This window comes from Rutilus rutilus (assembly GCF_951802725.1).
Source record: "Rutilus rutilus genome assembly, chromosome: 1".
NCBI classification, from domain to species: domain Eukaryota; kingdom Metazoa; phylum Chordata; class Actinopteri; order Cypriniformes; family Leuciscidae; genus Rutilus; species Rutilus rutilus.
Window position 1 is genome coordinate 33,966,720 of NC_140209.1, and position 13,798 is coordinate 33,980,517.

At 37.8% G+C, this 13,798-nt stretch overlaps 1 protein-coding gene and 1 long non-coding RNA gene across 3 annotated transcripts in view; both read right to left on the minus strand.

Moving 5' to 3' along the window:
• Positions 1-3,202, minus strand: part of LOC311289864 (vascular cell adhesion protein 1-like) — a 28,577-nt gene extending 25,375 nt beyond the window's left edge. For both annotated transcript variants that reach the window (XM_084408111.1, XM_084408110.1), the window contains exons 1-4: positions 3,070-3,202; positions 2,395-2,661; positions 1,961-2,290; positions 1,456-1,695 (exon numbers count right to left, since the gene is read on the minus strand). In XM_084408111.1, the coding sequence (XP_084264237.1) occupies positions 1,456-1,695; positions 1,961-2,290; positions 2,395-2,661; positions 3,070-3,133 (901 nt within the window). In that variant the 5' untranslated portion in view covers positions 3,134-3,202. The remainder of the gene's footprint in view (positions 1-1,455; positions 1,696-1,960; positions 2,291-2,394; positions 2,662-3,069) is intronic.
• LOC311289989 overlaps positions 1-13,798 on the minus strand; it is a 101,542-nt gene that overhangs the window by 40,538 nt on the left and 47,206 nt on the right. The window lies entirely within an intron of this gene.

Here is a 13,798-nt window from a genome sequence, read left to right on the forward strand (position 1 = left end):
TGTTTAATAGGGGCCAATTGCCAAGACTTGAGAGAATCATTTTATAAAGAATGAGAGAAATGAGATTCTATTTACAGGGAGGCTTGAAATCATTTACATCAATTGGTCACAAAGAAATCCTACAGGTTAAGCATCAGTCATTTGGCAGACACTTTTATCCAAAGCGACTTCCATTGCATTTCAAGGTACACATTTACGTTCTTATCAGTTCTTGCTTTCCCTGGAAATCGAACCCATGACCTTAGCGTTGCAAGCGCCAACACTCTACTGTTTGAGCTACAGGAAAACCGACAAGAGATCTCATCTTTAAGTCATCAGCATCTGTTTAAATATGCCATGACTTTACAACATCTAGACTACAGTAACAACTTCAGTGTCTTATATAATAATGTAATAAATATTAGAATGTTCAATGTGGCTGAAACATACAGTGTAAGCATAGTTCCTTTATAAAGCAGACAATAATCCAATAAAAATCTAACCAGGATTCTCCTTAAATGTTTTTATTTGATCAACATCCTTGGACAACAGGTTGAGGATGTGATTGGCAGTTCGATCTAAGGGTGAAGTGAGCAGAACACCGATCCTTGTGACCGTCTGCTCCGACTGATCAGACAGCAGATTGAGTTCCTTCATAGGGACTGTGCTAAGAGTCCATTATGTGCTCTGGGCTTCCTCAAATTATAATGGCCCATCCTGGTTTTTTTTGTAGTTGGTGTAGTAGATGTAGACGAAGATCATTGCGATGACCAGCACTACAGCAACAATAATGCTTACTACTATGGGCACGTAATTCTCTGTGTCAAAAGAAACAAATGTATGAGTAAATCAGCAATTTAGGAAATTATATCCAAGCAAGCAAAACTGGGCATAGATATCAAGCCTGCATAATGCCTCCAACATATCGAAAGTCAGCAGCTAATCTAAATAAAAATCCATGCAGATCAACAATGGTGACACGATCCACAAGCCATTTCGCTTAAATAGTGTTCCTATAACACATCCTCTGACATTCTGACGGCAAGCAGAGCGTTACAACAACAACAAACCAAACAGCTTCTTACAAAAGTGCGAATACTTTGTGAAAGGCCAAAACATTAACCACAAAAAAAGCCATGTTAAAATCTGAAAGCTGTGCCGAAATTGTTTTAAGAAGAATGAATGAAATTTGCATTAATCAAAGGCAAAATGCTAAAAGAGGAACTTCAAATGACTTTGCATAAAATCTATCCTGACAACATCATTTAGACTACTAAATTGTGTTTTTTTTTCTCAATCATTTGCATATTTAATACAACTAAAATAAATATTATGTTTAATATCAGACAAACAAATACAAAAAAAAAAATCATTTTAAAAACAACCACAGTTCCTTTCTGTAGTGTATTACTAAAACTGAAATTGCCAATTAAACTAAGTCACTTAGAATTGAAAATTATACAAAAATACAGTTACCTTGTATGGACACTTTTACACGTCTGGTGGTGTTGCCAGCAGAATTGCTTGCAATGCAGAGCAGATCCTCAGGGGTTGAATCTGTTATAGTAAGAGTTTCACTAACTATATTATTTCCGTTGACACTCCAGCTGATTGTTGGTTTTGGGTTTCCCTCGGCTTCACAAACTATCACCACTGGATATCCTCGAAACACAGGCACTATGGAGGGCAGTTTGGTCTCATTGATGATCGGTTTAACTGCAGAAAAACAGTTTAAGAGGTTTTGCATTGCATTATGTGGCATCATACATTTCTTATGTTAATCTACATTCATTTTAATTTAGTAGTTTTCAGCTAAATTGATCAAATTTAGAAAATTGATAAGAAAAGGTTACATGATGCATCTGATCCCTATCACCACATAACTTGACACTGTGTCACATGGTAAGTGCTAAAATCTGCCTAATTTGGTCAACAGATGTTCTTAAAAGATTAATAATAGAAACTGACGGATCTTACTTACAATATACAATAATGTTGAGATGTTCTGATGTGTTTGTTGGAGGAGGTTGAGGTCCTTCTTCTCCCAGTTCCAGCTTTGCTTCACACCAGTACTGAGCTCCATCATCAGCTCTGTCTGGACGGATCAGGAGTTTAGATGTTTTATTGACTGGAGTCTTGATAGAGTCAGTGAAGATGGTTTGATCCACCAGAGTCTGTCCTTTGTACCAGTTGACAGTGAGATTCTGTACAGGAGCCACATTGAGAATGTCACACTGGAGCTCATACTGGATTCCCTCCATCATTGGTCCGGTGTGATTCACAGTGCTGATGGACACACTGTCTGGAGTCTCTGTGGAGGAAGATTTACACACTGATATCTGCAGTCATGAATGTACATAAATTAGACAATTCTGAGAAAGAAAAGATAAAAATATCAATGACAGAGGAACTCACTGTAAATAGTCACTGGGAGATTCACTGTACACTGTGTCTTATTATAGTTCATGAAGCAGACTGGCTCTATGCCCCATTCTCTCAGTTCTGACACTCTCAATGTGATCAGACTGTCTTTGGTCATGGGCACTGCTCCCTCACTGGCTTCCCATCCCAACCCTTTATGCGGGACAGAAGTGCTGCAGTCGACTGAGACAGAACCGCCGTACTTCACAATAACTCTCTGTGGGTTGAGCTGAAGAGGACATTCATCATCAGCATGTGAACCTGTTAAACACATTGAGAAGGATGTGATTTAAAACTGGTGAAGATTCAGCACAGAATAGCATCACTAAAGTATTGGATTAAAGCAGACACAGAAATAACTTTCTAAGAGTCATTAAGACCTGCAAACTGAACACTGGTCCATGATAGGCCTCTAGAGTTTTGTATTTTATAGACATGGGACCAAAGCCCATCTATTGTCATATGCAACAAAAAAGCTTTACTAATACAGTAGAAAGACAACTTTTGGCAGGACTAGCACAAACTCAAACATGTCAACTGAACATAAATTAATTGAACACTCCCTATTCTGGTCTTAAGACCGAGACTGTCATGATCATTAACAACATATTAAGTCTCATTCCAGACGCATCAGAAGAATAAAAGACAGAATTAAGATAACATACAAACCTGTGAAACTCAAAAGCTGCGAAACTGCCAAGAGATAAAGAAGTCCAAAGAAATGTTGAAGCATATTGAAAAACAGTAAATACTGTAAATAAGATGCAACTTTATCACTGTAACTCTGACTGTAACACTGTGACTGAAGACCTCAAGCATGGCAATACTGATAATAAAAAAAAGACCCCACCCAAAAAATATTTTGAAGTTAATGGATGACTGCAAGACAGAAGCAGAAATGAAACTAAATGAACTTGAATACTTGAAAATAACTTGAATAATGAGGTTTCCCCTAACCAGATAACCAGAACATCTGTAGATGAGATGATGTTGTTTGGCACATGAATTCCATCTTTGGTTCATAATTTGCTTTCAAAGATAAAAAAATTTATTTAAAGTTTCTCTGAAAGCATTTTCCAAGGGGTCCTTGGCCTAAGATAAGACAGCAATCTCAGACAGCAGATGCAGTGAGTTTGCTTCATTCTTCTCTGAGGAAATCAATAATATCAGAAAGGCGATCAGCATATCCTCATGTGGCACTGAGGTAAGACAGATCAGACCACATCCTCAGAATGTTACCATGTCTGATTTCAAAGAAGTTAATGGTAAAATTTTGGAAGAAACAGTAGGGGAGAGTGGGGTGAGTTGTGCCAGTTTTTACTTTTTTACAGTGACTTTAAAGTGAGGCCATGGTAGTAATGCCTTCAACTTAAGGATGTACATATATTTCAGGATGTGGTGCATCCCTGAGAACAATAACTTTGGATCTGAAATAAATTGTTTCAGAAATATAGCTCTTGGAAAAAAAGTGGTCTCATGGCACAACTTGCCCCTGGTGCGGGGGAAGTTGTGCCTTTGGGGGAATACATTGGGGGTAAATTGTGCCAGTGATTTCTGAAGTAAAACAGAACATTTTAATGTTATGAACCATAATGCTATATGAAAGCAAGATAAATTCAATACAAAATTACTAATTTAAAGTTTTATTGTCACCCTGGAATACCATAGCATGTGTTTTTCCTATATATGGTCAATTGCATGGATTTTGTATTGAACATAACTCTGGATCACAGTGTCATAGAGACAAGGGGGCAGGCTCATTTTACTCAGACGACCAATAAGTCTCTCAGGATCATTGTGAAGCTATCAAGCTACACCCTAGCAACCATTTAGAGCACCATAGCAACACAATATATGATATTTGTGATATCATTTCAGGCAAAAAGGCTTTGGCAATAGATGCCTGTTGACATAGCGCTGTCTGTCAATTATGTAACATATAAGAATAAAGTGACTAGGCTAATTTCTAAACATCCTGACATAGGCCACTTAAAAATGGAATAAAACTTCTCTTTAATAACATAGAGCAAACTCAAAACTGAAATCAGTGTTAGCTAAATTAAACAAATTTTGGGCAGGCCTAAGTAAAACAATGATGAGGCATGCCCATCTCCTCACTTCTCAAGATTATCCCCTGTGAGAATGTAGGTCTAGGTGGTCTGGATCTGGCACAACTTAACCCAGGCCCTTTGGCACAAATCACCCCGGACCCACAAGTTTGAAAAACTAGCATGATCCAGCAGTTAAGAGCTAATATCATGCTAACTGTATAGACTCATTGTGTAGCCTACTAAAGCACTAAAACATGTGTGAAATGTTTTCAAACTTGTCTATAATTGTTCAGACACTACAATCAAAAAACCTTAATCATAGAAATTTTACTTTGAAAGGGAAAACACAGTTTTTTGCACTAAAATATGCTTAACTCTCATGCCATGTGTCTCCCGTCTTTGGAGGACGAGTAAAAGTGATTGCTTTTCAAAATTATGTGGACACATGACCAATTTCTTCTATGGTTTTCCAGAAAAAAGGGTGGAACTACTTCCCCCCCCTGGCACAAATCACCCCACTCTCCCCTACAGCACCTTAAAACACCTGCGCCCTTGACACACTCCTCACCTCCTTTTTCAAAACCTGTTAAGCTGCAACCCCACTTTTGAAAAATCCCCAGAAATGACATACCCAAACTGAAACAGATACAGTTCATGAACCCTTTACACTAAAAACACAAGTACGATCTCATTTGAAAGCTGACACCTGGCAGTTTATTGTAAATGTAGAATTAATTATTGTCATAATGAATTTTTTTTTATATAAATAGCTTCAAAGTTGTGTAAAGTTATTAGAAATTTATTTTTATGAAACATCTTCATGAAAATAAAATTGAAGTTGACACTGTAGCAATCTAGAAATGCACTGCAGCTAAAGCCATATGTGTGACCATGTTATATTTAAAATCTGAAGATGGTAAGTCTAAAACTCTGTATTTAGTTAAATGTTTTTCAAGATCATATCATATGACTATTTTGATTAGACTCTAAAATGCTACTGATGTTTAGTCATCATCTAAGCATTTATTCAGTCTTTTGCAGGGTTGCCAACTTTGGGACTTTGGCTGGAGTGAGACTCTGTAAAACATCAGTGCGCGCGCGTAACCCTAACCCTAATTTTAAAAACATCAGTCCTTGTTTACTTAGTATAAACCCTGATTTATGAAAAATAAAGGTTTTCTCAAAATGTACACTTAATTTATTGATTGCACTATAAAAAAAAAAAAGATAAGAGGTGATTAAATAACAAACATGTAAACCAACAACATCAAAACAATAAAAAATCTCAAAACAAAAGGGACACATAATAGTTACTCCACCTCCCCAGAAAACCACAACACAAGTTTCACACATTAGGCCTGTTGTAGCCTGTGCCACAGTGGCAGTGTAGGCCTGCTTCACTCAGGAGGCTCGTATCTGAAGCAGGGTTCAATCCGTTCACAAACGTTTATTGCGTCTGTCACGTGACAAATGAACGAAAGACACGGAAAGTAATTATTTATGTTCCCTGTAAATTATTTTTGACTGCATTATAATGATTTTTTTAATTCAGAATATGATAAAGACTGCGTAGGTGGATGTGTCCAGGGAATTTGGCTGTTAAAAGTATAACATTTAAAGCCCCTTAAATGAATGAAATGACTCGAAAAAAGATTTGTTCATTTTAATGAACGAGATCGAACAAACGAGTGAGTCAAATGATCTGAACTTCCCATCACTCACAGGGTGCCATCAAGTGACAGTCTGTTCCTGGTGTCAGTCTTGTTTAGGCCAATAACTGAAAAGGTTCGCTCAGCATCCGCATTTGACTGTGGCAGACTCAACACAATCTGGGCAACCTTTGATCATTTTTTTGATCATCACACAAAATGGGGGAAAAAGTTTTTGCACTTTAAAAAAAGCAAAAATGTTTTTCACAATTTTAATCACATGTCCTGCATTTACATACCTTTAGGGACTATGGCAAGGCAAGGCAAGGCAAGTTTATTTATATAGCATATTTCATACACAATGGCAATTCAAAGTGCTTTACATAGAAGAAATTAAAATAATAAAAGGAATAAGAATAATTAAAACAGTTTAGAAAAATAAAATACAGTACAGTACAAACAGTCGGACAAACAGCGGCACAGTGCTCATTCAGTAAATGATGTTTTATAAACAAAGTTCGGGAGGAGCACGTTCAAATAATCAATCAATCAACCAATCTATCAATCATCTCATCAAACAATTACCATGTCTACCCTATCAGCATGAGAGGAAGCATATATATATATATATTCACTCTGTCAACTCACCTAACTTCCTTGACAGTTTCAGCATCCCTCCACCACCCCGACTCCTCACCCTTGGCTTGTTCTTTCACAGCCAGGAATACGGGGGGAGTACTCTGGGTTCGGGCCGAATACCGAGCCCGGAGCCCTGGCTGACAGCATGCCAAATACGCATTTATTCTATCTGACTTATTTGTAAGTGTGAACTAGTGAAATGCATAGCTAAACAGATGTGTTTTGAGTCTGGATTTGAATGTGACTACTGTAGGAGCACGTCTGATCTCCTCTGGAAGCTGGTTCCAGCTGTGGCTGGCATAATAGCTAAAAGCAGATTCGCCATGCTTAGAGTGAACCCTTGGTATTTCTAGCTGATATGATCCTAGTGATCTGAGTGATCTGTTGGGTTTATATTCAGTGAGCATATCTGCAATGTATTGAGGTCCCAGGCCATTGAATGATTTATATACCAGTAATAATACTTTAAAATCAATCCTAAATCTAACTGGGAGCCAGTGTAAAGACCTGAGGACTGGTGTGATATGTTCATATTTTCTGGTTCTGCTCAGAATCCTGGCGGCAGCGTTTTGTATGAGCTGCAACTGTCTTATGGTCTTTTTGGGAAGTCCAGTGAGGAGTCCATTACAGTAATCCACCCTGCTGGTGATGAAAGCATGCACAAGTTTCTCTAAGTCTTGTCTGGAAACAAAGCATCTAATTCTTGCAATATTTTTCAGATGGTATGCTGATTTAGTTATTGCTTTGACATGACTACTGAAACTAAGGTCTGACTCTAGTGTCACACCAAGATTCCTGACTTGATTTTTAGTTGTTTGACCCCTAGAGTGAAGGTATGCGTTCACCTTAAGAACTTCATCTTTCTGTAGTCATTAGGCGATAGGGCTAAGTAGAGCTGTGTGTCGTCTGCATAGCTGTGGTAAGAGATTTGGTTCTTTCTCATTATTTGACTCATTGGGAGCATATACAGGTTGAACAGGAGTGGTGCAAGATACAGGAGTTGTATCTATGGTGATACAAAATCCAGGAAATAATTAAGTTGATTATAATGATAAACTCTGACAAAAAGAATATAGTAGGCTACTAAACTATGTATAAGAAAAATATGTCTTACTTTCTTTATTGTTTAATAGGGGCCAATTGCCAAGACTTGAGAGAATCATTTTATAAAGTCAAAAATGTGTGCAAATAAAATTTAAATAATGTGAGACTCAATTTCCACTGTAATATAGAAACAACATAAAGACAGTATATTTTAAACAATTGTTTAATGACTTTTTTATGAATGAAGGCCAGTATCACTGTAGCGACTGATGTCTCCATGAAAATGATTTTTTTTTTACTTTTGAAAATTATAACAACTTTTAATATAAGTGAAATTAAACCTTTCCTCACATAAACCCAAAAATAAATGTAGTATTTACATGTGCCCTTCCTGTCTAACAGGTATGAAATATACAGAAATTGAATTAGGTTATCAAACAGTCCGCACTGCATAAATTATTAATTAAATTAGATTAATCCTTATTAAAGCTGCAAGCGTTCTTTAGTCAAGAGCAGTTAGTGATTTTCTCTGTTCCCTTTGTTCTTTGGTTAACTTTACTGACTACAGAATTAGTGGCTGCTGCCACTTTAAAATCTGCCGCTGCTGACAGGCTCTCACGCATCTCATTTTCTCTTGTTCATTTAAGACTTTATGTAACTAATTTAAGACTGCTTATTGTTATGAGAATACTCGACAAAACTGACATTTTGGCATGTGTTATTGTTCGTTCAAGCGCGAAAGAGAACTGCCCAGCAAAACTGATTCTGAGGCGCTGTCTGTGCGCTCGATACTGGCGCAGTCTCTCAGTCTTTCTGTGCGTTGTGTGTGTCAGTGTGTGAGTGTGTGCGTCAGGACATTCACAGACAGCGCGATACCTGCTCATTATAACTTTCAGTGAGGTATTTTTAGTGTGTACAAGCGACGTTCCTGGACGCGGCTGCGCGCATTGACGCAGGCAGGCGATCCGTGTCCTGCTCGGCCCTGCTCCTCTGTGGCGATGACGGCGTGCGGTTAAAAAATCATAGCAAACTAATTTGAAAGTTGGGGGGAGACGAACGAGATTTCGAAAAGAGGGGGGGACATGTCCCCCCTGTCCACATAGGAAATTACGCCCGTGAGTCAAAGGCACACCATTTTGTTATCTGCTTACCTTCCAAACTTTCAAGCGCGCATCAATGGCTCCGACTCTGAAACTCTCTCTGAACTTCTCACACGCAACTGACGTATCAGATCAAAGAGTATAGAAGTACCAAGAGGCGAAACTCCGTTGCAGTTTTGACAACAGCCACTAGGTGGCGCTTCGGTAGCGCGGCCGCCATTTTGGACTGAACCAACGGCTTTACCGTTAGCACAACTACCGTATACAGCATTAACATTATGTCTGAAATAATTGGAAACAAAGAAAACAGTGTTCTGCCATCAACTGCAACATCTACCAGTGTACAACCAATCAACTAGCATTTCATAGATTCCCCAAAGATCCAGAGAGGTAAAGTAGAAAAGGTTTTTATTAACTTTAAAGTGAGCTAACGTCAACGATAACAGGTGCTGTAACGTTAATGTAAGCTATCCCAGTAACAGTTTGCTAATGTTATGTATTTGGTCGAAATTGTCAAGACTCGAAATGGGCTTTTTAAATCGCATACTTTCAGAGATATATGAACACCTAACCTGGCAAATGACCGCTTTATTAATTCATTGTTATCACTAAATTAACCCTTTAACTGTCACCTTTTTTTCGCATAAACATGAAAATCACTATCCAAACTTAAATGGTTGTAATTCAAGAATGCTTTGGAATATAGACCTATGGTTGGTCTTGTTTTAAAGAAGACATTTGTCAGATTATTGTTGAAGTGAAATAAATTATGAAAGTGAAACAGAAAAAAGTTATATAAGTTTGAGTTTATTAAAATGTACAAATTTAAAAATATAATTATTTATATTTTATATAAAATATATATATTACAAAATATATTTTACTCTAGAACTGCAAGAAAATGAAAGCAAAAAATCTGAACAAGTTGTGTTCCACATTTTAGGTTGATATGTTGATATCTTGCTCTCTCACCCTTTCTGCCGTGTGCTCTAACATTACACGGTTTGGAGCTGCGCGCTCTTGCTCGCTCGCTCTAGATTGCGGGAGATTTTAGCTAATTTGCGGGCATCAGGGAGCCGCTATCAATATGCGGGAGACTCCCGGAACTTCCGGGAGACATGGGATGTCTGTTATAGAGATATTAAAAACTAGAAACTACTATTTAGTTCATTTAACCGCTTTTGAATTTGATCGTTCAATTCTATGACAGCTGTGTTGCGTTCAGTCCAAGATGGCGGAGCTGCAGCTCTGCGCATGGGTGCGTTTGTTGCAATGGAACGTTCTATTGAGTTTCGCCTCTTGGTACTTCTATACTCTTTGATCAGATGCAAGGTTTTCAGCGAATCAACGATCAGAATATACTGCAATGAGAACGTTATAGGCAGATGTTACAGCTGTGGGACTTAAACTCCTCCTGTAATTAATACGCAGTGGTCTAGTCATCAACAGAAAATGAACGGATTGAGAGGGGAGAAAAATGGATTTTGGCGTGACATTTCTTGCGTGTGCGTGAGATTGATGCTGAAAGCGTGAGTGTCACGCCAGATGCGTGAGAGTTGGCTACCCTGCTTTTGTCTCTATTGTTTTGTGGTGCAAACGAGGCCCATTCAGTCTCAGTCTCCCCCTGCATACATTCACACCTCTCCAGCCTGGTTATGGCTCTAAATATGCATTTCTTTTGTCTGCATTATAGTTACTAACGACTGGCTATTCACAGGCTATCCATAGGGTTTCAATCCCTAATTTCTTTTATCAAAGTTCTCACTTACATTTGATCTGGAATAAAGAATCGTTTCAGTAAGCATTCCTATTTAGAAAAAAATCATAAAAGAATAACTGCTGGTGGCAGGTGCACCTGGGACGAGCTAGCATGTTAGCTTAGCACACCATCAATACACGACCATTTATGAGATTAAAACCATGTTTGTGCTCCAAACTTACTTTATAACGCAAGTTGAGTGTTTTAAATAATCTTCTGTGATCTAATTTGGCTTCAGATAAAACAATCAGACAGAAAATATATTATTTTATAGTATTCTGCACGATGATAAAGTCTATATCGATTAGCATTACATTATAAATATAATCTATTATTATGAAAATACCTGACATGGCTCGAAGAACACAGGTAACTCAAATATCATTGCAATCATGTTTATTGTCTTCAAAAAATCTTTATCTGCATGTTACAGCGATCTCTGATAGCTGTGTGTGTATCAGCAGAGCCCGTCTACGGAGAGCCTGCCCACTCCCTATTAAGTCCTATTGTACCGAATTTTGGTTGTAGTTCCACCAGAGTTCCACTGGGGGCGATCGCCCATGAGTGCAGAATGAATGGGAGTCTATGGGGCTAGACGGCTAAATTTGTCTCTTTCACCCGATTGCCGTTGAGAAATCTCAGATTCGATAGTAGGTTTTGCAAGTTCAACATGGGTTATAGGTCGAAAGTTGAATGAACGAGTACTTATGTCCTTTCGATTTCTTACAGGTTGAGTTGTTGTTGCCCATAACACGCTAGCATTCTGCTAATGAACGCTGATTGGTCAGTGAAGGACTGATTACGGCCAGAGATACCGCTTGATGGCATCGTGGCATCCGAAGTGGGACCAGAAACAAACAAAACAAAACAAAAACTCGTCTAGCACGTGTATTTACCTGTGTCAGCTGTGTTGTTGATGCCTCGAGAGAAAAGAAAGTGCAGAGCGCGAAAGCACCAGAGTGAGTGAAGGATTGCCGTAAAGCAGTATCTCTGGTCGTACGATGTGTATGACGTCATTGACACTTTAAAAGACTTTTTAAAGCAAATAAGTGACTCTAAAAAATCTAACACCCAGCTAGGGCTGGGCGATATGGCCAAAATTTCATATCCCGATATAGCTCATTTGATATCCCGATAACGATATACAGCAATGTGTAATTTCTTTGCATCTCCTTTCGAATACAATATTCAAATTACTAGACAAAAAATTATATCCTGAGAAAAGTGGATTTTGAGGGGTATACTGCCATAGACCTCCATTCATTCTGCACTCGTCCTGTGAGCGCCCTCATATGGAATCAAAGTGCATTTCGGAAGCCGGAAGTGTACTGAGAGTGAAACTTCTCGCCTGGAATGTCACATGATTATGGCACTTCTTCATGTGTTCCATATATGGACTATTATTGTGCTTATAGCGCCCTCAGGCTGTTGGTATGGATTGAAAACACATTACATCAGTATCCAGCGCTCATAATGATTACATCAACGCATTTGGGTATAAATTCAATAAATATTATTCCTGTCTATAGAAATCTGATGTAAACCTATGAGAATCTATCAATATTTCTCCAAATCTGCACAGTTTTTAGCTAAAAGCCCTGAGGGCCGTTGTTTTGTCAAGCGCTGTCATGACGACAGGACAGTTTTTTTTTATGAATGAAAGCGGCTGGCGCTCATAATTCATATTAAAGGTATCGACTCATTTTTTTCATTTCATAACTCCTGACACAAATTAAGAAATAACTGTCGCTATAAGTTTCTCAGAATACAATAGTGGTCAAATACTGAAACTTGAGTCTTATATCTTTATAATGATGTATAGTTTGTCAAGGTATAACATTAAATGTGATAGTAACTTTGAACTAAATAATAAAAAATAAAAAAACGCTTCAGTGCGCGGGCGCACTGGCAACGGTTAACAGGTTTAAACTGTTTAGAAGCAGATCTCCTATAGTGGTAATATCCCCACTTCTCTCTGGGAGTTTTCCAAATTCCCTTAAAACTGCAGTTGTCAAGTCCCTCATGAAAAAGAGCAATCTGAATAAGACCATATTAAGCAACTATAGACCAATCTCAAATCTTTTTTTTTTTCTTAGGCAAGATCATTAATCAGCAGAACCATATGAACATATCACACCATTCCTCGGATCTTTACCCTGGCTCCCAGTTACATTTAGGATTGATTTTAAAGTACATAATTCCACAGTTTTCGTGTGTTTTTTAGATGCATCTAAGGCGTTTGATCGAATTAATCATACTAAGTTATTTATAAAATTGCAAGAAAGAGGGGTTTCCCCATATTTTATAAGAATATATTACATTTTTGGTATATACATCAAACCTTAAAAGTTCAATGGGGTAAGAACGTATCGGAACCGTTTTATATGACGAATGGGGTTCGGCAAGGGGGGATATTGTCACCTCTTCTTTTTAACCTGTACATGGATGGTCTTTCTGTAGAGTTAAATAATTGCAAGACTGGATGTGTAATAGGTGATAGTCTCATTAACCATTTGATGTATGCTGATGATTTGGTTATTATGTCTCCTTATAGCGCAGGATTACAACAGCTGCTTCGAGTATGTTCAAGTTATGGTGTGCAGCATGATATTAAATTAAATTTAATGTTAAAAAGAGTGTGATCATGATTGTTAAAACCAAAGAGGACCTTAAGCAAAATTTTCCTTCTTTTTAGATGACCAAGTTTTAAATGTGGTAAATAAAGTAAAATACTTGGGTCACATCATTAGAAATGATTTAAATGATGACGATGATGTGCAGCGCCAGTGCTGTAAGTTGTATGGGCAAGCTAATATGCTGGCTCCTAAATTTTATATGTGTACAGTACAGATGATGTTAAAATAGCTCTATTAGGGCATACTGTACTTCTCTCTATACAGCCCACTTGTGGTGTAGGTATGCTAAAGCTAAAATGAAAAAGCTCCAGGTGGCATTTAATGATGCGCTAAGAATTTTGCTTAAACTCCCAAGGTGGACAAGTTCAAGCCAAATGTTTGTATCTAATAATGCACCTACTTTGCATGCTGTCTTAGAAGTGTATGTATAATTTCATATGTTGGTTGAGTGATTCAAAAAATAGTATCATAATGGTCTTAAATTATATTATATTAAGTATGGCATAAACAGCATACAGGA